At 41.8% G+C, this 26,097-nt stretch overlaps 1 protein-coding gene across 37 annotated transcripts in view; it reads right to left on the bottom strand.

Moving 5' to 3' along the window:
• Nucleotides 1-26,097, bottom strand: part of Anks1b (ankyrin repeat and sterile alpha motif domain containing 1B) — a 1,100,386-nt gene that overhangs the window by 283,710 nt on the left and 790,579 nt on the right. For all 37 annotated transcript variants that reach the window (XM_030245360.1, XM_006514305.4, XM_006514301.3 and 34 more), the window contains one exon: nucleotides 8,672-8,824. In XM_030245360.1, the coding sequence (XP_030101220.1) occupies nucleotides 8,672-8,824 (153 nt within the window). The remainder of the gene's footprint in view (nucleotides 1-8,671; nucleotides 8,825-26,097) is intronic.

The raw sequence follows: 26,097 nt of genomic DNA, 5'->3' as shown, positions 1-26,097 counted from the left end.
AACAACAACAACAACAACAACACAAACCTCACTGGCTTCACTACAATGCTCTTTATTATATGATGCAAAAGTACAGTCTCAGAGAATAGGGACTACTGAGCTGCTTTGGAAAGTAGAGGTTCCCACCATTATGGGTCATTACATTTAAAATTTGGGGCAAATTCCAGACAGGTTTAGATTTGTTAGGTTCATGGCTCAGGGCTGAACGAAGAATCCAAGGCCTCTGGGTAAAGCCGCTATTCTGCCCTCCGTTTCAAGAACAAAGATCTGGGTGCCACCAGGTCGCTGCTGAGGGTCAAATGTCGGTGCACACATAGCTGCAGGTAAAAGCTCTAGCAGTTTTGTACCTAAAAATCAACATCGAAGAAAAGGGGGTTGGGTGGGAGACCCTCAGAGACTGGAGTTGCGGATAGGAAAGGACAGAGAGACCTCATTCTTGCAGACTGGCGTTTATACGTCAGATGGGGTAACCTGTGCTCCCCCAGCCCCCACGCACCGCCCCGTGAGCTGTGGGTGGAAGAAGCGAACACTGCTAGCTATGAAGATGTGTCCCAAGGGACCGGTTTCCAGCCAACTCTGGGAAAGTGATCTGGGGAAGTCACCGAGAAAAGGCAAAAGAAAAATAAAACCGGAGAGAAGAGAATGGGATGGGTAATAGCAAGCTGTCATTTGAGCCTCCCAGGAAGCCTAGCAACCAGCAGGCCAGATATTATTGTCCTCTATTTATACACCAGAAACCAAGTCCCAGAGAGGGAAGTGACTTAAGACCACATACTGAGTGGTGGATATAGGCTTCAAAGCAAAGTGACCCGATTCCAAAATAAAGATGAAAGAAAAGAGGGCACATTTGAAACCTGGCTGCACGGTGTGTCTTTCTCTTTATAAACAGTAAGTAAAATTTCCATCGGACAGAAGCTTAGCCTCCGAGGGGTCAAACTGAAGCCACGTTAGCCACCATCAAAAGCTTCCGTGGAATGTCTAATATTACCTTGTTCCTTTGAATACTGACTATAATTTACCGTCCTTTTGATACATGGGGTTTCGATTGTGAAAACCGACTCTATTTACTGACTTCTAATTTAGGCATGCCCTCAATGCTAGAGGCAGCCAATGGTGTTTTTATCATCATCATCATCACCATCACCATCACCATCATCATGATGCCCACCATGGCCTCTGTGCCTGATATAGACATAGCTGGAAATGGCTATATTACAGAGTTGCTGACTCAGCTACTTCTCCCTAAGTATGCCAGCTTCTCGCCATGCTTACCTTTTTTTTTTTTTTTTTTTTTTTTTTTTTTGATCATGCTATGCTCCTGGTTAAAATCCTTTGAATGGTTCCCCACTGGTGACAGAGGCTATACATTGAAATCACTTGGGATGCTTTCAAGCACTTCACGCCCAGGTGCCTCATGTGAGTGAGCCCCTGCCGCAGCTGTTTGGATGTGGGGTCCACGCTTAGGGGATCTGGAGGAGCATGGAATCCAAGTTTTGCTCAAGGTGGAATCCCAGCGCGCGCGTGTGTGTGTGTGTGTGTGTGTGTGTGTGGTGGTGTCGGGGAATCACGCTGACTTTCCTCCCTGAAACAAGCAACCATAAATCTGCAGGAAGCTCTGGCTTTCATGCTATGAGAGACAAGAGAACAAGGACCGCGAGGCCCAGGGCAGTGGAACCAAATCAAGGGCACGCGCACACTCATCTGCAGGAAAGAGGGCCTCAGAAGCAGCTGGGAAAGCCGCTAGAGAGGCCAGCATGGTGAGAATTTGCTGGGCAGTGGGGAGAGACTGCTAAGCAGCTCTTGCTTGTGAAAAACCTTCCAGAGGGCAGACAATGAAGCGCCCCGAAAGACTGGTGAAGAAAACCTTGAGAGCCAGAATCAGGCTGGTAATAGTTTCCGTGCTATTCAGGCGGGAAAACTCCCGGATTTCAAGGATACAGTTTGGTTCAAGTACTCTGCACCTGTCTCCAAGCAAACGGTGTTCTAGTCTTACCTGATGAAGCTTAAGCACAAGATGAGGACTGTCCTTCTTCTCTAGAGCACCTCTGAAGCGATATTGATGGAGATACAAAATTATCCATCCCTCAGCAGGATAAAAGGCGAAACGTCTGTGTGCAAATAAAAACTACCCTAGCATGCAAAGAACGAGGAGAAAATCAGCAGACCCTAACCAACCTTGAGCCGGTGTAGATGTTAGAGTCGTAAGGGTATTAAAGGAATTATTACAACTGCCCCCCTGCACATTTAACAAGTTTAGAAGAAGGATTGGAGATGTTAAAGAGAGGTTTGAGGAACGGGCAAAGACTCAAGTCTGAGTTCTGGAGTCTCAACCATGAAAATGTAATGGATAGAGAGAGAGAGCAATTAGCTGCAAGAAGAAAAGAGTAGTGAACTCAAAGACACATGAGTAGAAACTATCCAAAGGAATCAAAGAAATGGGGTTGAGGGTGGGGAGCCTGAAAACTATTTTAAGAAAAAACAAGGGGCTGGAGAGATGGCTCAGTGGTGAAGAGCATGTACTCTTCTTCCAGAGGTCCTGAGTTCAATTCCCAGCACCCATATGGTATCTCACAACCATCTGATGCTCTCTTCTGGTGTGTCTGAAGACAGTGCACTCATATACATAAAATAAACAAATCATTTGCCCAAAAATTTCATGAAGTCATCGTTTTTAATAGCTGCGTAGTACTCCATTGTGTAAATGTACCACATTTTCTGTATCCATTTCTCTGTTGAAGGACATCTGGGTTCTTTCCAGCCTCTGGCTATTATAAATAAGGCTGCTATGAACATAGTGGAGCATGTGTCCTTGTTAAAATATCATCCTGAGTGAGGTAACTCAATCACAGAAGAACACAAATGGTGTTCACTCACTGATAAGTGGATATTAGCTCCAAAGCTTGGAATACTAAAGATACAATTCACAGACTACATGAAGCTCAAGAAGAAGGAAGACAAAAAAGTGGTTGCTTTGGTCCTTCTTAGAAGAGGGGAACAAAATACTCACAGGAGGAAATATAGAGCCAAGTGTGGAGCAGAGACTGAAAGAAAGGTCATCCAGAGACTGTTCCATCTAGGGATCCATCCCATATACAGCCACCAAACCTGGATGCTATTGTGGATGCCAAGAAGTGCTTGCTGACAGGAGCCTTATATGGCTGTTTCCTGAGAGGCTTTGCCAGAGCCTGACAAATACAGAGGAGGATGCTCACAGCCAACCATTAGACTGAGCACGGGGTCCCCAATGGAGGAATTAGAGAAAGGACTGAAGGAGCTGAAGGGGTTAGCAACCCATAGGAAGAACAACAATATCAACCAACCAGATACCCCAGAACTCCTACAGACTAAACTACCAACAAATGAGTACACACGGAGGAACTTATGGCTACAGCTGCATATGTAGCAGAGGATGGTCTTGTCAGGTATCAATGGGAGAGGAGACCCTTGGTTCTGTTAAGGCTCGATGCCCCAAAGTAGGGGAATGCCAGGGCAGGGAGGTGGGAGTGGGTGGGTGGGTTGGTGGCATCCTCATAGAAGCAGGAGGAGGGGGGATGGGCTAGGGGGTTTCGGCAGGGGTTTGGGGTTGGGGACTGGGAAAGGGGCTAACATTTGAAATGTAAATAAAGAAAATATCTAACAAAAATAAACAAATCATTGAAAAAAAAATAAAAAGGAAAATAAAGACCATAAAAATGATAAGGGTCATTAAAACTACTAGCCTCATATCTAAGAAGCTAAAAAACCTTAATACATAAGAAATATGAATAAAATTACCTCAGTATACAAATAATAACCAATAGTAATCATGTATAATGGGCCCGACATGCCTGCATTTCCCTAGGGTATTCCCCAAAATACCGTAGGAAAGTATTTTTCAGAAATGAAGGCAAAATAAAAGTCTGTTCCAGAGGTACAGAAGCTGACAGAAGTTGCCACTAGCAACCTCACGTTATTTAAATGTTAGAGGAAGTCCTTTAGGCAGGCAGAAAAATGATACCCATAGAAATAAGAATCCACACAGAAGAGTGGAGAGTAGGGTTGGCTTCCAGGCTATGGGACTGACGTAGGTTTAGTATACAAGCTGCTGCTCTCTGAGACCCTCTGTACTTCCTGTCATGCACAGGGGTCACTATCGTCACATTTTAAAGATATTTTTTGAACAAGGAACTTGATACCTACAGCATTTAAAACAATGGAGCAAATATTATCAAAGAATGGGTGAGAAATTAGAAAGTTTCCTTTCTAAAACATTCTTTTGTTTTGCTTTTTTAAAATAAATTAATTTTTTTTTACTTATTTGTTCTACATTCCACTCACTGCCCCCTTCCCAGTCACCTCCTCCCATAGCCCTTCCTCCATCTCCCCTCCCCTTCTCCTCTGAGCTGCAACCCGCTGCGTATCCCCCCACCCTGGCACTTCAAGTCTCTGCAATCTGCAAGGCTAGGCTTTTCCTTTCCCACTGAGGCCAGACAAGGCAGCCCAGCTAGTAGAACATATCCTACATATGGGAAACAGCTTTTGGGATAGCCCTGGCTCCCGCTGTTCAGATCCCTCATGATATCTGCTACATATGTACAAGGAGGTCTGGGTCTAGCCTGTGCTTGTTCTCTGGTTGGTGGTTCAGACTCTGGGAGCCCCAAGGGTCCAGGTTAGATGACTGTTGGTCTTGCTGTGGAGTTGCTATCCCCTTCTGGGCTGTCCCACCACGTCCTTATGGTGTTAGGCTATCATGGAATGCCCCCCAGAAAGGTAGAAATTAAATCATTAACATTGAGGAAACCTAGAGGAGCAGTACACCAGTCCTTCATCAATGCAAGCACACAGTTCCAGAAGGAGCTGGGAGAGAAGCAAATGACAAACGAATCAATTTGCTGCTGCAAACATAATCCCAAATGCTATCCGTGGGAGATGAGAAACAGCTTTCACAGGATACATGGGGGTATTGCTGCCTTCGCTACTTTATTAACTTCTACCCAGAGGTATTAAAAACCAAACACGGCATTAGAGGTTTTTTTTGTGTATTTGTTTGTTTGTTTGTTTTTCTTTAAGCAATTCTGTATTATTATGAGCAAGGATTTAAGAATGTACCGAAACCTGATTCATTTTATTTTTATTTTTATTTTTTGCCTATTCCATAGGAACATTTGTCATTATTAGTATTGCAGGATACACTAATCCTGGGTTAGAATGATTTCCTTCGTAAATAATAGAAAAGTCAATGGGAAGAAATTAATCACAGGTTCTACAATGAGATTCACAAGTTAATGGATTGAACAGTGTTCTAAGGTATTTGGGTGTACCCAAGTCTCTTTAGTAGACACACAGGGATAAAAAAAAATAACATTTTTTTTTTTTAAACAATGTGTGAGCTGTTGAGGTTGTGGCTAACAGTAGAAACATTAGTCAAAGTGGCTAATACCATATGTCAGGCCTGAGTAACCTCTGAGAGGAGAAAAAAAGTAATGGAACTTTGAATGGCTAACTAGTCATTAATTCCCTTAACAAGCCTTCGGAGGGACAATAACTCAAAGCAGATGTTCACAGAGCTAGCGTCTGCAGAGGGGACAATTTCCCCTGCAGTCACTCCTAACATGTTCACACTTTAACACTAAAATGCAGATAGAAAGGTCGGATTGTGATGTCATCACCAATAGTGGCCCAGATGGGAATAAATCAGCCAATGTCAGGATCTGAACATGAAACTCAGATTGAGAGCTAAAAGGGGCAATGGTTGGCCTCTATTTCAGGTTCCAATTTGAGACAGGACTGGGCCCACAAAACCAACAGTGCTTCCTGCTTTAAAACTTTCTCCCTGCTAATGGTAAGATGTCCATTCTTTTGTCTCTGCCCAACATTTTGGGTAGCTCTGTGACCAAATCGAATATTTGTTTACTCAAATAATCTCTATTTTCAAAACCAATAGAGACTATCATGGAAAAGTCTTTAGGGACTTTCCAAAGATTATAATTTCAAATAAGCATTTGTAATGTTCAAATCAAAAACTTGGACTGTTTCATTTCCTCCAAAAAATAGGTTGCACAAACTTATACTTATGTGAACAACCGAGAGCATATTACCATGTGCTCTGGGTGTGTCCCCTCTAGTGCCTGACGATACCTGACATTATTTACAGTCCTACCAACAGCTATCCTGCTTGTTCTTTCTTCTCCCCTCTCCACAGCTTACCTCTGCCCCTCTGACAGCTTGGATTTGCATTTCTGCTCTCACTTTACAAGGAGAAGTCTGGCTCCCTTAAAATCAGCTACCCATGCCGTGATCCCGGCTGTGAACCATCCGCCCCACAGTGACCCGGGATGGGGATCATCAGCTAGCTATAATGATCTGTGATGGGAACCAGCCAGTTACTGTAGTGATCAAGGACAGCAATCAGCCACTCTACATTGATCCATGCTATGAGTTCCCTAGAAGCCTTTACTTTAAATCCGGATCACCGAACGTCCCCTTTATCAGCCAGGAAACAACAAATTATGTGTGCTCAATACAATTATGAGTTGGCCCTACATCACATAAGGGACCACTCGATACCTGTCTTCATTAGTTCAGATAAACGAAGGTCATAACTTTGTCTTCTCCCTTCTGATGACATCAAACAGTCTTGAATTTGAGATTACTCAAAAGCTTTGAAAGACCTTCTCACATTAACTAACCAACCAACAAACAAAAGCAAGCAAGCAAATTCTAACCACCCAGCCCCTCTCAGTTCTTGGTGCTATAAAGTTCTGTTTTCTAATTCTGTCTAAAGACAGAGTTTTTCCCCCCACAGTAGCACGTCTATTGAGCTAAGTCTTGCAAAGCCTTCCCATTTAGAATGTGAACTTCCCATACAGATGTCACAGAAACTTAAATCCAATGAGTTTACTTTAAGGAAAAAAAAATTGGGTTGATGGTAGACGCACAGGTTAGAGGAGGTCTTGAACACAGCAACCTTGCTTTCAAATTTTAAAGCAACTTCCCCCTAGATTTTCCAAGGCAACCTGGAATTTAGCAAGTGCAACTAGAAGAGAAACTGGGAAAGAATCAGCAGAGGCAGAAAGGCATTTTATTTTTCCCGTCTGAATTCAATGGTGTTTGTGAGTAGTCTCTAAGCCCAGGCAGCAAACAGAAATCTTTCCAACATTACCAACCTCACCATCACCCAATAGGACCGTTACTATAGAGTTCTCCCAGAATCCACCCTGTTCACCCGGAAGTACTGCCTATGCCACCATGTTACTTCCTGTCAACTCTTCAGTAGGGAACAACTGTATTCTGAGGGTATTATGTAGGATTAGTTTTCAAGTTATACCACTGAGCGAGACACATTTCAACTTGAAAACTGATTCAGCTAATCTATGAAAAGTGGCCTCGTTAACAAGTTCCTACAAGGTGCTATGAGCAGAGGGTCAAGTCTCACACAGAACTGAAGTCCATGCCTGGCCGGAGCAAAACCCAAGGCAGCTTCAGTTTGTTCTTTTGCCACACAGACCCAAGAACAATGCTAACCAGAGCTTCAGACAGTGGCTTTCTTCTGGTAATGATAGCTTTTGTGAGGGGGATTAAAAAGCAAAAGGAGTTACGAATGGCAAGCCAGAAGCCAAGATTCTATCAATGCCATGTGAGTTTTTAGTCTCGGGAACAATTTCTGTAAGAAGCTCGAGGAAAGATGTTATTTTTAAAGATACATTGAAAAAAAGCAAAGGACAATTAGCTAATAGTAATAAGACCCATTAAAATAATTAATGGCACAGAATATGTAGCAACCAGACTCTTGCAACATAAAAAAGCAGGAGAGAGCTCAGCAGAGGTGGTGATAGCTGTTAGCTTTATTTCTATTTACAAATGCCTCCCCTCCCCCAGTCATTAGCATATAAAGCCAAACAAACCTCTGAAAGAATGATTTATTACTGTCCTTAAAAAACAAACACACAAACAACAAAAAACCCGAAGTATTTACAACACCAAACCATAGCACCAATGCACTTGGGCATTTTCTGTTACCTTTTTATTTCATTCCTTCACTTTATTGCATTAGGAAAAAAAAAGAGAGAGAGTAAAACGGAAGTGAGGAAGAACCAGAGTCACTTAGTAAGATGGGGTTGACTGCTTTGGGCTTGAATATATGGTGACATATGCTGGTCAGCATTTATAGAAAATTTATGCCAAGTGTCTGAATAAAACGGAGACAACATACGATTGGATGCCAACTCCAGAAGATAACATTTTGATGATTTACAGCAACCTGTTTAGCAAGAGCAGAAGCAGTCCCTTCAAGCATGGGGGTTTGGATTCTAATTAAGGAATAAAGATGAGGAAACTCGACAAAGCCCTGAAAAGAAAGCGATGAAGTAATTCTGGCTTCTAATAGTGAACAAGGGCAAAGGTCACAACAGGAGTTTATTTTACCACCCTATCCATAGTGATAACAGAAAAAGCCCCAAGGGTCCTTCCGCTCTTCATGTCTTACTTCACCATCTCAAAATGTCAAAAGACAATGACCTCAGACCTAACTCGAGCAGACCACACACACACACACACACACACACACACATTTAATCTGTAAATCCTTATTAGATGTCCAAATAGTTACAAATAAAAAAAGAGGAATTCTTCATCTGCAATAAAATCTTATCAAAAGTTGAACAGTGAAGGTGTCAGAAAGAGACCAACTTACATTAATAAGCTCAAGCTCCCAGATCTTTTTCAACAGGTCCATGGACGTGTAGCCATTGATGAGAAAGGCTTTGGTGTAATCACCCAGCTCAATGGAATCCAGCCACTCGGCTACAGAGGTGGGATGGTAGCCATCATGGCCGATGGGCCTCATCTGTAATGAAGAATACCACATTAGGAATTATTTAGACTGGTTCCCTTCTGTTCCAATAACAGGAAGCATCTTGCCACTTGCAAATTAATCTGATATGAAGCCTCAGATATTTCTGGATGGAGAAGTAAGGAAGAAAAGAAAATGCTCCATGAACAATTCTAAGTCATCAGTAATTTTCACGCTGAATTAGTTTTCGAAAAACACACCCAGAAATTTCCAATTCAGCTGCTAAATTAGCTCTGTGTTTGAGAGGATGAGATATGTCAAACCCCCGTTAAAGATTTTATTGGTATTCTGTTGGAATGGGATTTCAAGGGATGTCGGTTGATTTACCAGGGTTCCATGCGCGGAAGGCTGGAGGGACGGCATGTTCAAAATAGAGATGGTAATTCTCATATGCGCAACATCAAAGTGTGTGAAAATACTGCATGACTTAAACGTTCCAAAGGGATTCATGCTTATGCAAGACATGTATTGTAGGTGGTGCACACACGCTGGAGAAACACAGCGCTGTGGTGAACAGTTAAAAAGAGGCCCTGAGTGTTTTAAGACCATGTGTTCTGCCTCAGCTCTACAGTATGTTAGACATGAATAGGGAACTTGCTGGCAGACAAGCTTCTATTTTTTGTCAGCTATATACAGATTTTTTTTTTTAATACTTCAGGGGAACAAAGAAGTGTGACAACAACATAATGTTTCTGAGTCTAAATTGGAATGTGAAAATAATTTAAGCAGGAAGAACTTCTGGGTTGAAAAATTTTATATAGAGTCCTCTAAGTCCTTTATTCTTTATTTGAAATCTGAGTTGAATTCATGGTTCTTGGCTTTGACGTGACTCACTTCTGAAACTTATGCTGCCTGCATGCTAAGGCAGGGTCTGGTACTGGGGTTCCTCAGGAGAGCCTGCCCCCTCATCAGCTGACGTCAGGCAACAGTGAGATGGCTGCTGGGAGTATCCCACAGGGCAAGGTGCAGAATGGGTTTTCCTCTTCCATCAAATTTAAGGAGATTAAATATTAATGGAAATCTATATGAGTCTGGTTTGTGAGCAGAGAAAGATTTGTTCAGGCACCCAGGATTCAGATATTTAGTCTCGGCATCATTAGCTTTCTGTCACACACAGAATCCTCCATTGAGATTCTCCTTGCCTTTCTCCCTTCCACTCCTTCCTGCTGTTCTGCTCCTCAATCTAACTTAAAAACACGCTCGAGTTTAAATGTCCACTATATCAAAGTTATAGTGTGACTCATTATTATTCAGTTGCCTCAGATGTTTGTAGTTTGCTTTTCTATTGATTGATTTCCCCCTTTTAGCTATTCACCCATGTGCACACATGTGGCCCTTGCTCAGTATTTATTATATGGAGTCAGAGTTTGCAAAAATGAAGTTTAGTGGCTTCTACAAGTAAATGAATGTTGTATATGAAACTAGAGACTAGAACCCCAAGTGGATGCTCAGACGTACTGAGTATTTTCTCACTTAGTCAGGGTTTCTATTCCTGCACAAAACATCATGACCAAGAAGCAAGTTTGGGGGAAAAGGGTTATTCAGCTTATACTTCCACTTTGCTGTTTATTACCAAAGGTAGCCAGGATAGGAACTCACACAGGATAGGAACTTGGAGGCAGGTGCTGATGTAGAGGCCATGGAGGGGTGTTACTTACTGCTTGCTTCCCCTGGCTTGCTCAGTTTGCTTCCTTATAGAACCTAAGACTACCAGCCTAGGGATGGCACCACCCACAATGGACTGGGCCCTCCCCCCCTTGATCACCAATTGAGAAAATGCCTTACAGCTGGATCTCATGGAGGCATTTCCCAAGGAAGTTTCCTTTCTCTGTGATAGCTCCAGTTTGTGTCAAGTTGACACACAGAACCACCTACTACAATTTCCTATTTGGTAGATTATAAACTACAGGGGTAGGGCACATGCTCATTGGCTTGGTAGCAAGTGGGTGAACTAATCTAAACACTTGCCCAAGACAAGGGAGACTTCTCTTATGGAATAACTGGAGAAAGAGAAGACAGAGGAACACTGGAGTTGAAATGAATAGCCTAGCAGAGACATCCTGTTGATAGTCCACCCAAGAAGGCAACAAACCCAGCAGTGGTTACTACTGACAGGCTTAAGGGAGTCTTGATAATTTTAAAGAACCAGTTGTTTTTTCCCAGAGAACTGTGTTAAGGTTCTTCAAAAGTTGTCCCCCAAGCGCTCACATACAGTTCCTTGGAAAGGCCAGTCATTGAGCACCTGTCCCACTTAGGTTACTTGATGGTCACTGCCAGACGAGTAACCAGGGTTACCCTCCAGACAACTGCAAAGTGAGCCTAATGGAGACCAAGGAAGTTCATCTCTTCTCCAGTACCTTTCTTTTTGCCCTGATATCGAACAATTGAGAATAAGAAAGGGGGAGTCTCTTGGAAGAAAATTGGATTGTGTGTGTGTGTAAGGGATGGATATAAAGCTAGAGGTTTAAAATGAATTAGAACTGAATTTTCAGTATTTTACCCAACGAGAACATTATTGGATAAATCTAAGTTCACACTAAGAAGTACCAAAGAGAATCAACTGAACTCGATTGAAGGCAGCGTCTGGGAAACGTAACACTAAAATCTCATGGACTGCTTGGTAATCTGGTTCCTCCTGTAACGCAAAACCTACCTTAAAGAGGCAAGGATGAAAGGGATTTTGGTGGGGTGACAGACGAGCTGGGTAGAATGGAAAGGAGAAGGTTCTCTGGAAAGGGGTTTGTGTGTGAATGTGCAGGGGTGTGTGTGTGTGTGTGTGTGTGTGTGTGTGTGTGTGTGTGCATGTTCAGGGGTGTGTGTGCATCTGGAGGGCAGCATCCATACAAGTTGCTTATTCTTCAAGTACTCAGCATTAATTCTGACAGATGCTATGCAAACAGCAAAGAACAAATCTCTTAGAATCCCTCCCTCATGGTAATTGTAAGTCTAAAAAAAATATATATATGTGCCCAGATGACCAAGAAATTATGGAGACTCTATATGCCTGAAGGGAGGAAGCCTACATAGCCCAATGAAGTTGCGAAATGAACTTGACACATCTTTAATGGTATGCAGAGTGGTTACTGTGCTGCACAAAAACTTCTTCCAAAGAAGGTGTCCCATCTGTTCCTTTATTTCTGCTTCTACTGTTACTACCCGGCTTAGCTTCTCATTGCCACTTATACAAATGAATGCAAAATCCTTCCGCTTTCCCCCTGCCCCCCACCTTTGGCTCAGTTTATTCTCAGTAATACCTTAGCAAGACTCAGAAATCTACCCCTGGGACAGATCATACAGTGATTCTGTTATTAGAAAAGGCTAAAGGTCCTAGTTCACCATCCAAAGCCAATCGAAACTAACCCAGTCTCTCACTACCCTGCTATACAACCTAGTGATGTGACTGAGCACACGCACGTGTCAACAGTCATTGAGTTACTAGCTACTCCCAAAACGTGAATTACACGAGGCACTGTTGATACTTGTGACAGATACAATTTTCTGTGCCTGCAATGTGCTTGGGTTATTTCTAGACTTATTTTTCAAGGACTGAAATCTTCATGAATTATAAAACATTATTTAAAGTAAAAATTTTAGGCCATCTCAGGTCTTACAGCTAGCATCAACGTAAGTAAAACAACACATTTATAACCTTCAGCTGAGAACATGGCTCTTAGCAGCGTTTCTCATGGTTCTTAGCTAGTGAGGAGATTTCACTCCTTTGCCCAAGTAGATTTCTGAGCTTAGGAACGAGTCATTATAACTCCTTAGAGCAACACGACCTATTGATTGTGTTTCCAAGATGGCTTTTAACTCAGTCTGTCTTCCAAAAGTGCACTTTGGAATCTGATAGACCCAGAAATGTTACTAATGTTTTGGGTCCATCTTTGGCAAGTTACAGAGCTGTTTGAGACTCACATCCCTCTTTTCTAAAATAAGTCCAGTAATATTGACACCCCTCCCAAGTATTGTGATATTTTGTGAAATAGTGTGTAAGTTGCCTAACATGACGATTTGGATCCCTAGCCATCTGATGACTCTTAAGCCCTCTTCCTGCTCCATTGCTTTAAATGGAACCCACCTACAGTTTGAAATTGCATATGTTTTTGCCCTTGGCTGCTTAGCTTTTCACTTCAAATTACAATTCTCTTGTCTTCTTTCCTCCCTTTTTCCCTTCTACTAACATCTTTGCTTCTCTCCCTTTGAGCTCACAGCTCTGTTTTTAGACATTTGTGTGACAAGGTAACCCAAGGATACAGAATTATTCTTCCAAGTTCTTTCCTCTCCTCCTGTATTGGAATTATGCTTCTGCACCCTATGCCAGGGGAACCACATTGAGTCTCGCTGTGGTTGGAGGTACTTTCCAGTTCCATTGATGCTGGCCTATGGTATGGGTGGTTAGCAGTCTCTCCACTCCTGTTTCACCCATTCTTTTGCGTTCTTCCTACCCTGTAGGTATACACGTCTATTCTTACATTAATTATTACTGTAAGACACATGCCTGCTGAGTACTTTTATAACTGCTGGTGCTAGGAGATAAATAAAGACTTACAAGTTAAATTCAACCCAAAGGTTGGAATTAAAATTGGAGCCCAGGAAGGTCTAATCAGTGTGAGGGAACTAGAGCTGACCTATAGATTCACGAGTTAGAAAAATAAGACATGGGCTGGTGAGATGGCTCAGCAGGTAAGAACAATGACTGCTCTTCCTGAGTTCAGATCCCAGCAACCACATGGTGGCTCACAACCACCCGTAATGAGATCTGATGCCCTCTTCTGGTGTGTCTGAAGACAGCTACAGTGTACTAATTTATAATAATAAATAAATCTTTGGGCCTGCAAAGGTCCAAAATACCCAACAACCACAAGAAGGCTCACAACCATCTGTACAGCTACAGCATACTCATATACATAAAAATAAAATAAATAACTCTTAAAAAAAAGAAAAGCAAGACATTTTTGTTATATTGTTGTCAACTACTGAATTTTTGATATATGGGGGAGGAGGGACTGCATAGAGTTACTGCTTATTTGAAAGCCTTTGGTGTTTATAAATTGCACCTGTGGAATCTAACTCCTACTCTTAAATTCATGAGTCTATTGGCAATTGGTTGGGGCAGGACTGAGGAAGATGAAGGAAGCTGACTAAGGCAGCAGCAGTATCCTTCTTAGCTTATTGCGCATCATCTTAACCCAGGCACGAGTTAAGTCGGTCTCTATTGCGCATGCTGATTGCACGAGGTTGTCTGTGGGGGGCACAGTCCTCTGCGTAGCTAGCACCTCTGTACTTCTGTGTCCCCTGGTTTCTTTAGCAGGAACTCCATTTCTTCCTGCTCTCCCAAGACTTCTCTAATCCCGCCTCCCTTTCAAGGGAGCACCAATGGCATATTAACTTCACCGGATTCCCTGCCTCTGGTGAAGAAATAAGGTCTTAGGAACTTTTGCGGTCTCTAAGGCCTCCATCGGAACTCCTCACACATGGCAGGCACTTGCTAATTGGATGATTGGATTATTTAAGCCACACATGGAAGACAAATGACGAGAACAAAGGACTATCTCATTTATTGTCGTTGGTACGCATTTGTGGGGGTCTTACATTTTGTATTCTGTGCCATAAGAATTAAGGGTTTCTCTTCATGATCTAACACTGGTAACATTTTAAACTTTCATGTATCAAGACCCAATTCTAGATAGTAGGCTGTACTATAAAATGCTATTTTAATTAATTCTATCTTCTTGATTCTGCTGCGGGACCCTGGGCAAGCCACACTGCCCTCTCTAGCTTTAGTGTTGTATCTACAGAGTCAAGGGGTTGGACCAATGACTTCAAAGCTCTGTTTTACAGAAGCTCCCAAAATTTATGATTCCATGACTTGTAAATTACTTCTAAGTTAGTGTCTGATATACTTACCCAGTTTAAAAACAAAACTCCAAAACAAATAAGCCCAATTACAAAACGACACAAAGGAGAGTAAAACCGAGGAGAAACGCTGACTACAGGTCAGACAGCACCCATGTTTCTTTGCTGGCTCTTTGGCAACCCCTTCAGGTAGTAGCGTAACTGCTGCTCAAATTAGCGATGGTTAAGCGCTTTTTTCTAGCAGGAACATCTGGTGAGACCCAGTTAGGAAGCAACAGCCCCAGGGTCTGCCAGGCCAGCAGTACTGTGGAGCATGCGCATGAGTCGGGCACAGTCTGATGCGAGAAGCAGAGTCGTGGGCGGACAGCAGGCATTCCTAACTCTGGTTCACAGCAAGGCAGGATTTGACTCGCTGAATTCCAAAATTTGGGGAAAACCTTAGCTGGGACCAAAAATGGAAATAGCAGCCAAACTTTAGTCTTCACTAAATTCAGATATGCTAAAGCATTTACCACACACCTTCCTGGTTGCTGCGTTCTGCCTGCATGTCCTTCGAAAGTTGCTTGGAATATGTCTAGCCTCAGATTGTACTGTACCCATCAGAGAGACAGGTTGAGCATAGGGACAAAAGGGCTCTGTGGACTCCTGACCTTCCGGGGTTCAGCTCTGAAACATTCTTGGCTCTAAGGTTGCCTGCTCCACTTCAGCCAGCAACTCACATTTTAAATGTTTTGTGTAGGTATGAAAAGGAAGAAATGCCTTACTGACTTTGAAAAGAAATGTTTAAAACCAGTGAAGCAGATGACTTAAGGGTTTAAATGGCCTCTATAGCCCTTTTTTCCTTTTCAATCTCTCTTTGTTTGAAATTCTCAGGTCTGGTACCTATTAATGTATTTATATATATTTGCAGTAACATGAGCGATACAAGCATATCCTTGAACACGGTCAGGCATTCAGGGAAATGATATGAGTGGAATTTAGCACAGTTCTTTCCTCATAGGGCCATTTAAACAATTGTAGTCACGTTATGACAAGTAAAGGCTGAAGTCAGGTATGAGTGAGATTGCACAGGATGACCTTGTATCTAGTCTCTCTTCTTATCTGCTTCTCAGGAGCTTGGTCAGCATAGACAAGGGACAGAGGAGAAGATGGAAGGTAATAAAAACTGATAACAAACTACGAATAGTGGTGGGCTATCTGCAATCTCAGGAACTGGGAGATAGAGGCAGGAGGATCAAGGCTGGCCTCAGCACATAGTACATTAGAGGTCAGAATGGTCTACATGGAACACTATCTCAAAAAACAACACCAACCCCAGAATGCTCCCCTAAGCAACAACAACAACAACCCCCAGAAAAATCAACTAACCAACTAATAACAGACAAAGGGAAATGAAGGATGGTATATATCATATTTGTGGTTAAAGGAATATAAAAGCAGTTTGCAGCAAGTTACTAAAATGGAACTATGATACTAGCATGGAAAATAGATCAAGGGATAAGGAACATCCTAACACCAATAATGGATCAGGTAGATGCTGCTGTCAGGAAGTGTCACACAATTAGAGACAGATGTTCCTCTATCTAAAGGGTGGGCTTACGATTGCTCAATTAGACCACAAGACACATCAGCTTTTGGGGGCTGATATTATGAGATAGGTTTATACCTAACAGGAGCCTAATGAAAATTTGTCACGTAACCCTCTTTGCTCTGGAGGTTTTAGTCCTTTTTAAAATCTTTCCATGTTCTGGAATGTCAATGCCCACAGGATAGTGCTGACCACATGGGAAAAACAGTGCATCGGAGTCCTCACTGTGTTGGAATCTCATGGCAGCCTGCTGACTTGTGAGTCTCCTTGAGTTGGGTTGGAGGGACTCTCTGAGGTACTGAACTTCCCACAAGCACTATGGTGATGCTAACACTGCCAGTCCCTGGGTCACCTAGAGTAGACATGATTTAGAGGATGGCAGAGGGACAGAGCGAAGGTCTTGATTCCTTCTAGAATTGCAGAATAAAGAGCCAATTTATAAACCCAGACTGTTCATTTCAGAACTGTTATGTGCTAGAGACCAATGTTGTGTTCTCCAAACTGTTGTATTTTGAAGCTCTTTGTTTTTGGTAGCATAGCTTTTATTTGCATATAAGTATAAGTGGAAATAAGGTAGTCATAGGAACATTCATACGGAATTAGTACCTGCATTTGGCAGCATGCTGCACTGCCTTTTGCTCTGTGTATTCATAAGTGTTCACATTTATTGACATCAAAAAAATTTTCTCTTTCCCTTAACTGCATCTGTGGGCATCTTTCTGTCAAACCCACCATCATCCAGTTGCCATAGTTATATAGAGATGAGAATGGGAATCTGTAGGAGAATGTCTCAAGTTTCTAATTTAGACATTTGGCTTTGTGGTAGCTTTAATAGCCACGGGAAAAAACCACCATACAGCAGAATGATATGGATAATTCTGTGGCACAAGAAACATACATACTGTAGACCAGCACCTGAAATTTGGGGAAGAATTCCAGGGAGTCACATGACCTTGGCATCATGAGCAGTACAGATGGGAGTCTTGGCTGCCACAGTTACTAACAATGTGACCTTGAGTAAACTTCTCATCCTTGCCAAGTGCCCACCATCTGATTATTAAGGTGAGAGATGAAAAGAATGGCTGAGAATTGTCATGTATAGCCACAGAGACAACGCAAGGAGAGCTTAATGCAATACTCACCGCACACAGGAGTGCCATAGATTTTATCATGGAGAGCTGGTGGCCTGTGTGAGTGAGACTGCACGGGGATGCCGAAGGGTGTGAAGAGGTGTGAGCTAAGCATGAACCACTTCCACTGGATGTGGGAGAGATAAGGACCATACTGAGGAGGCAAAGCAAAGATGGTCCTGACAGGAAGAGATGTGGGGAAAGTTTTAAGGAAGGATGTTGCAGAGCTAGTGAGAAAAAACGAAGTGGAGGAGAGGGCAGGGAGATCTGGCATATAGGTCATGAGGGATCTCATGGAAAAAAGCACAGAATCCTGGCTGCACCTGGGTGGGGAGGGAGTTAGCTCTGAGCAGGCAGAATATACAGAGACGAAGGATTTAGGAAACAAGAGAAACATGAACGGAAAGCAGGAAGAATAAGAACTCAGTGTTAAGGGTAGTCAGTGTCTGTAGGGGGTGGTTCTGATGTTTTGATCAGGAATCTGCAGGTGCACACTGAAGGTCCTGTTTTTCAATTGGTTCTTGATCAATCAATAAAGATGCTAGTGGCCAATGAGCTAAGAGGAATAGGCGGGACTTCCAGTTTTCCTGCAGGTAAGGGAGGAGAGAGAGAGAGATATTTTGCCACACTTCGGAGGGAGAAAGAGCCATCAGCCATGTGAGATCTCAGGCAAAGTGGCTATTGGCTTCTTCCCTGACTGGGCATGGGATGGTAGCACGAGGGCAGATTTAGAGAGCTAAATTTAGGACTAAAGGTAACTGAGCAACTACAGTTGAGGGCAGTTTTAGGGTGCTGAGCTGGGAGTGAAAAGAAGGGCATGATAGTTGAGGAAGACTTAGAAGAGCCTGGCCATTGAGCTAAAGCATATCAAAACTATGCTAATGTGTGTGTGTGTTTCATCTGTGGATGTGAGGGAACCTGAGCAGGGCTTGTAGTGCAGTCCACCTGTAGCTCCAAGCATCCTTTAGGAATGAACCTGAGCATGCCCTGGAAGGGAGGGGGGGGGGAGACTTGCTTGGTGGTTAAGTTTATTTACATTTATTTATTGTGTGTGGTGTGTGGTGTGTGTGGTGTGTGTGTGTGTATGTGTGGTGTGTGTGTGTGTGTGTGTGTGTGTGTGTGTGTGTTATGCATGGATGCCAAGTATGCATGTGGAGGTCAGAGTTCAATTTTGTGGAATGTTTTTTCCTTCCACCATGTAGGACTCATGGATCAAGCTCAGGCTGTTGTCAAGCTTGGTAGTAGAACCTTTACCTGCTGAGTCGTCTTGCTGGCCTGCTTGGTAACTTTGATTGCCTTTCTTGAAAATTAAGGAGTCAAGGACAGTTGGAGCTAACTCTGACATGGATAATCTTTCTGTGAAAGCAGTATACATATATGGAAGCTATGTGGATTAGACTTGGGGTAGACTCTTATATGGGCAAGGGTTCTCATATGTGTGGTATGCCACTGTCCAGGTAAAAACATAGAAACCTATGACTTAATAGACCATCTGTGTCTAGAGCACTGGTGTGCCAAGCTCAGCTGCTAAACTTGTCTGTGCTGTTGTGATGAACTGGAGTCTCTCTTTTGCTATCTGGGTATGTCTGAGTTCCCTCACTGCTTGACAGGGCTGTGTTCTCCTCTGTTCTGGTTCCTTGTTCTAGCCTCTTGGGACTCTGTACTGTTGCTACCCAAGACTCAGAATGTTAGTGGCCCAGAAAAATAAACTAGGACAGACAGTGCAGGCAGACAGCGTGTTGCCAAGTGTAAAGGCAGATCTGTGAGGGAGGGTGAGGATCAAATTTTACCCGTTCAGTGAATCCCGGGCTTGGAGATCAATGTATTTCTTTCATCCATGACTCTTAAAAGAATGATTGAACATGAAAGATAAAAGCTGAGCCACTGGCCACCAGGCTCTGGAGAAAGGTCCAATACCCAAGAGGTTGGACACGGAGGCTCTGCTGGATAGACATGTCTACAAGACAAACAGCACTATCACCATCAACAAATCACCTGGAAGCTATATGGTACTCTAAAAAGCCCAGAGTCATTTCACATTTGTCATCTCATTTGTCAGGGGCTTTAGGTGATGTATAGAAAATGCCCTTTATGGAGTCTAGTCTGAGTTATACTCTTTCTTCTGTGGGAGCTGGAGGGTTAATTTGCTCAGACTCTGGCTGGGAAGCAAAGCATGGTAGGTTCTCTGCATTATACAGCTACAGCAAGAGGGACGACCCGAGCATAAAAGGCTCTGCTTCTGGAAGCCCCTGTGTTTAAGTTCAGACTGTGCTGAAGGTACAAATTCTATGAAAGAATAAGGAAGCACATAAGCCCCCTCAGGTAAGAGAATTGTGTCTGAATGTTGCCATGGAGTGCAGACAGCCATTGGCCATGCCACCAACTAACTCACTGACTTTGGCCTCCTGGAATCTTCAATTATATTTCCCAGCTTTTGGCATTGGGGAGACACTGAAGAGTTCATATCTTTATATATTTTTGTTACAATATCTATCTATCTATCTATCTATCTATCTATCTATCACCAATCAATCAATCAATCAATCAATCTATCCATCTACTATCCATCTATCTATTGGTGGGGAGAAAATAAAGAAAAGTGCTTTGCATTAGATGGTGTCTCTTCACGTCCCAGGAAATAAGAGAAATGAATTAAGATTTAGCCCAGAGAAAAAATGATATATTCCAAATTCTGATGTAATAAGTCATGGAGTAAGTAATGGTGAAACAATGAACAGTAAAGAGTGTATAGTAAGAAATGTTTGCAAGACACATGGGTGACCAAACCTTAATATCAGGGAATACAGAGAAACTTCAGCTACATGTCCTTGAGAATAGGAAAGATACTTTTTAGTCAAGCATTGGTTGGACCACAATTTAAAAGAATAGGATTGTCAACACCAAAATTTTAAATCATGGTTGGAGAAGGATATCACCAACAATAGCGATTATTACAAGAGAATCTATTATCTGAAAGTGTGTGAATGCTCTGTAGTCAGCCTTTGGCCTTTTCAGCTTCATCTGTGATACAGAGAAAGTAACTCCATGGTCCCACTTGAGAACAGTTACCTGTTCTGGGAGGCTGTGTGGGTTATGGATGGAATGACCCATAAAGAGTTTACACAGAACGCAAATAAACATGGTCCAGGGATTGGGCGATTTTATTGAATGACTGTATTGTACTGTTCCCTGAAGTTTTGGGTTAAAAATATGTTTAAAAAATTCAATAAAAGGAAATGTGTTTTCTACCACCTTTTAATTTACAAACCCTATTGAGATCATGTTGACCTAGAGCCCTGTGCTAAACATCTCTACCTGTTTTATTTCCTTGGTGCAAAGCTATTTTATGAAGCAAGGGCTTGGATTAAAGATGAACAGAGGATCTGCTGCAGCCAGAATAAGGTGCTGAACAGCACTCGCTATCATTCACGTTTTCCAGCTCTCCTAGTGATGTGAATTATATTTAGAAAAAGACATGTGACCTCCTCATTCTGCAAGTACATGTTTTCTGACATTCATGTAGCTATCTGGTTGTTAATATAGCTCACTGCTCTCCTCTTAAAACAGAAACTTTAAATGCTGCTATCAATCAGAAAGATTTTTTTTGCATGTTTTTAGTCTTAGTGGGAAAAAAATTCCTCAAACCTCCATTTTCAGGAGATAATGAATACTTTGAATGTCAGTTCTATTTATTTTATATTTAAAAACCATGTACTTTTTCAGAACCTCTAGGCATGTACATAACTTTATTCGCAGAAGTACTTCAAACAGATAACTGTACCATAAAGTCAAAGTTAGCTGTTTACAAATGAATAACTTATATTCTGCCTGAGTCAAGCAGTACAGAGGATATCATTTGTATGGTAGTTAAAACTAAGTATTCACTTAACACATTCAAACCCCAGACCTACCCTCCATCTATCCATCCATTTTTCCTTCCATCCATTGATCTATCCATTGATCCATCGATCCATCCATTCTTTCTTCTATCCATCCATCCATCCATCCATCCATTGCCATTTTCATTCTTCAACTACTAACTGTGCCTACTGTATGTACTCAAGGAGCTCTTTTGGTGGACTCAGTAAACAGAATTCCAATATTACCAGTCCTTGTATTTTAAGAAAGGGATACAGCTAATGGTTGGAGGCAAACCACATCGTGTATTATGTCAGAAAAAAGAAGTACAACATGGAACTGGGAACCCTAAGGAGGAGCAACAGGTGGTCAGGGGAGGTTTCATTCAGAAGATTTGAAGAGTTTGAAGACAGTGAGGGGAAGACTCAGGTAGAGAGAGCATCTAGCACATAGGTCCCTCAAGGAAGAGACAAGCCCAGTGAGCTTTCTCCAAGGAATAACAAGACCAATGGATGAGTTCAATGTGTAGCTGCAGATGAATGGGGTTCAGGTCAGTGGGGTAATAGGTGGCTTAGTGTCTAGAAGGTTCCTGCAAAAGCTCACTTTGAGCCTGAGGGAAGCAGAAAGCCAATGCATGCATATGAACAGAGGTCGGACAATGCTCTGGCCTATGTTTCAGAGGAATCAGTCTGGTTCCTGGGTGGAGAATAGCTAGTAAAGAGGCCATTTTAGAGGCAGTATAAGTCGTTCAGAGGAAAGAGGATGGTATCTTGAACAGGAGGCCAGAAAAAAAGGTAGCAGAAAATGGTTAGATTCAGGATGTATTTTGAAGGTAGGTCAGCATGATCTCCTGAAACACAAAATAGAATGTTCTTTCTTCTCTCACATGGCCATGGAGCTTGCCAGCTTGCTGACTAGAGCTGTGTGATGCAGCTTTCACCTTGAACACAACTGTGCTTGCCTATCCTGTGTGGGAATTTATGGATGACTGTCAGGATTAGTCTTGAAGGGGTCCATTTCAAATGAGGGATCCAGGAACACTAAAAATCTCTGTTCCAAAATGGAAGCTAAGGCATCGATGCACTTGATCCCAGGAACAAAAGATACACATGTGGAGGGATGACACTTCTGAATGTGTTTCAGGTTCTGGCACTCTCATGGGGCCCTGGTCCTTCTCCCATAGACCAGGGGTTAAGATGAAGAGGCCTATATCATCAAAGTGTTCTGAGAAGGGGTGAGAGAGGACACTGGGAACAAAAGGAGCTAGTGCTGTTGGCTTCAGAAACATTATCAGTAAGCAGAGATGATGTCATACCAGACATTGGTGCTCTCAACTCTGGGCATTGGCAGTTGGCAATGATACCAGTCTTGGCAGGCGTCAATGGCATTGGCAGAACATCCACTTGGCATTGGTCAAAGTGCCCTTGGTGAGAAGACACTGAGCACTGCTCCAGGAGAACAGATACTAGGACCTTCAACACATTGGGTACCTGTAGCTCTGAAGCAGTTTTTGTATGTAATTAGAAGTAGTTTGGCATGACTTCTGCATAAGTCCTGGTGGCCTGATTTTAAGCTTCGGTGACAAGAGCCATCACCACAATAAGCTAGAACAAGAGAGGCCAAATAGCACAGGTGTCTGTGGCCAGCCAGTGTTCTAGCTAATGGTGTACATACACTCAAGGCAGCTGAGCCTTAGTGGGAGGTTCTGAAGGTCCAGATCATATGGGAAAGTGTGGCTCTGTGGTCAGGACTTAAAACCCTTTGTGAAGTTCCCAAGTATCTCCTTTATGCCAGGAATGGTGGCAGATGTCTGTCAGCCCATCATAAAATCAGGAGTTCCAGGATAGCCTGGGATATGTAGTGAGACCCTGTCCCCACAAACAAACAAACAAACAAACAAACAAACACCAAGAGCTAGAGATGCAGTTCTAAGGTAAAGTACTTGACTAACATGTCTAAGGTCCTAGTCTCATGTCTTAGCATTACAAAAGCAAAGAGAACAAGCTACCTCCAAAACCAAACAAAACCAAATCCGAACACAGGCCCTGCTCCAATGCATGCTCTCATATCTACACGTGCACGTACACAACCAACCAACAAACCAACCAAAGGAACATCTGTTTTTTTTTATTAAACTAATAAAATGTATTTTTAAATGTACAACTCAGTATTGTCATTTTTTAAGTCATCAAAATAATTTATAATAGTTAAAGACCTCTTAAATATACATGATATCTTCTGAGGCTGAAAGTAATGTGCACTCATTCAGTTTTTAAAATCTATTTGGAACATTAAACATGATAGAAGTAGAAAAAAAATCTCTTATAAAGTTCTCCATGAAAGGAAATTGTGACAGGTTCCTGATTAGACGGAAAACATTCCATCTCCAAAGGAGAATACACCATGTAACTATGGCTTCCTAGAATGAATTGGGTAGTGTTCCTTCTGTTTCTATTTTGTGTAATAATTTGAAGAGTATTGGTATTAGGTCTTCATTGAAGGTCTGATAGAATTCTGCACTAAACTCATCTGATCCTGGGCTTTTTTTGGTTGGGAGACTTTTAATGACTGCTTCTATTTCTTTAGAGATTATGGGACTGTTTAGATGGTTTATCTAATCCTGATTTAACTTAGGTATTTGGTATCTGTCTAGAAAATTGTTCATTTCATCCAGATTTTCCAGTTCTGTTGAATATAGGCTTTTGTAGTAGGATCTGATGACTTTTTTGAATTTCCTTAGTTTCTGTTGTTATATCTCCCTTTTCATTTCTGATTTTGTTAATTTGGATACTGTCTGTGTGCCCTCTGGTTAATCTGGCTAAGGGTTTAATCTATCTTGTTGATTTTCTCAAAGAACCAGCTCCTGGTTTTGTTGATTCTTTGTATAGTTCTTTTTGTTTCTACTTGGTTGATTTCAGGCCTGAGTTTGATTATTTCCTGCCATCAACTCCCCTTGGGTGTATTTGCTTCCTTTTGTTCTAGAGCTTTCAGGTATACTGTTAAGCTGGTAGTGTATACTCTCTCCAGAGGGCACTCAGAGCTGAGTTTTCCTCTTAGCACTGCTTTCATTATATTCCATAAGTTTGGGTATGTTGTCCCTTCATTTTCATTAAATTCTAAAAATTCTTTAATTTCTTTCTTTCTTTCTTCTTTGACCAAGTTATCACTGAGTAGAGTGTTGTTCAGCTTCCATGTGTATGTGGACTTTCTGTTGTTTGTGTTGCCATTGAAGACCAGCCTTAGTCTGTGGTGATCTGATAGGGCACATGGAATTATTTCAATCTTCTTGTATCTGTTAAGGCCTGTTTTGTGACCAATTATATGGTCAGTTTTGGAGGAGAAACCATGAGGTGCTGAGAAGAAGGTAATTCTTTTGTTTTAGGATGAAATGTTTTATAGATGTCTGTTAAATCCATTTGGTCTATAACTTCTGTTAGTTTCACTGGGTCTCTGTTTAGTTTGTATTTCCATGATCTGTCCATTAATGAGAGTAGGGTGTTGAAGTCTCCCACTATTACTATGTGAGGTGCAATGTGTGCTTTGAGCTTTAGTAAAGTTTCTTTTATGAATGTAGGTGCCCTTGTATTTGGAGTATAGATGTTCAGAATTGAGAGTTCTTCTTGGTAGATTTTTCCTTTGATGAGTATGAAGTGTCCTTCCTTATTCTTTTTGATAACTTTTGGTTGAAAGTTGATTTTATTTGATATTAGAATGCTATTTCAGTTTGTTTCTTGGGACCATTTGCTTGGAAAATTGTTTTCCAGACCTTTATTCTGAGATAGTGTCTGCCTTTGACACTGAGGTGCATTTCCTGTATGCAGCAAAATGCTGGGTTCTGTTTAAGTATCCAGTATGTTAGTCTATTTTTTTTTTAAACTGGGGAATTGAGTCCATTGATGCTAAGAGATATTAAGGAATAGAGATTGCTGCTTCCTGTTATTTGTGATGTTATTTTTTATGTTTGTGTGGCTATCTTCTTTTGGGTTTGTTGAAAGATTACTTTCTTGCTTTTTCTAGGGTGTAGTTTCCCTCCTTGTGTTGGCATTTTCCATCTATTATCCTTTGTAGGGATGGATTGTGGAAATATATTGTGTAAATTTGTTTTTGTCATGGAATATTTTGGTTTCTCCATCTATGGGAATTGAGAGTTTTGCTGGGTATAGTAGCCTAGACTGGCATTTGTGTTCTCTAAGGGTCTATATAACATCTTCCCAGGATCTTCTAGCTTTCATAGTCTCTGGTGAGAAGTCTGGTATAATTCTGATAGGTCTTCCTTTATATGTTACTTGACATTTTTCCGTTCCTGCTTTTAATATTCGTTTGTTTTGTGCATTTAGTGTTTATGACTATTATGTGATGGGAGTAATTTCTTTTCTGGTCCAATCTATTTGGAATTCTGTACACCTCTTGTATCTTTATGGGCATCTCTTTCTTTGGGTTAGGGAAGTTTTCTTCTATAATTTTGTTAGACATTTACTGGCCCTTTAAGTTGGGAATCTTCACTGTCTTCTAAACCTATTATCTTTAGGTCTTTTCATTGTGTCCTGGATTTCCTGGATGTTTTGGGTTAGGAGCTTTTTGCAGTTGGCATTTTCTTTGACTGTTGTGTCAATGTTTTCTATGTTATCTTCTGCACCTGAGATTCTCTCTTCTATCTCTTGTATTCTGTTGGTGATGTTTGCATCTATGACTCCTGATCTCTTTCCTAGGTTTTCTATCTCCAGGGTTGTCTGTCCTTGTGATTTCTCTATTGTTTCTATTTCCATTTTTAGATTCTGGAAGGTTTTATTTAATTACTTCACCTGTTTGGTTGTGTTTTCCTGTAATTCTTTCAG

The sequence above is a fragment of the Mus musculus genome, chromosome 10 (assembly GCF_000001635.26).
Source record: "Mus musculus strain C57BL/6J chromosome 10, GRCm38.p6 C57BL/6J".
NCBI lineage: Eukaryota > Metazoa > Chordata > Mammalia > Rodentia > Muridae > Mus > Mus musculus.
The sequence above is the reverse complement of the archived record's forward strand: the minus strand, read 5'-3'. Positions and strand labels throughout refer to the sequence as shown.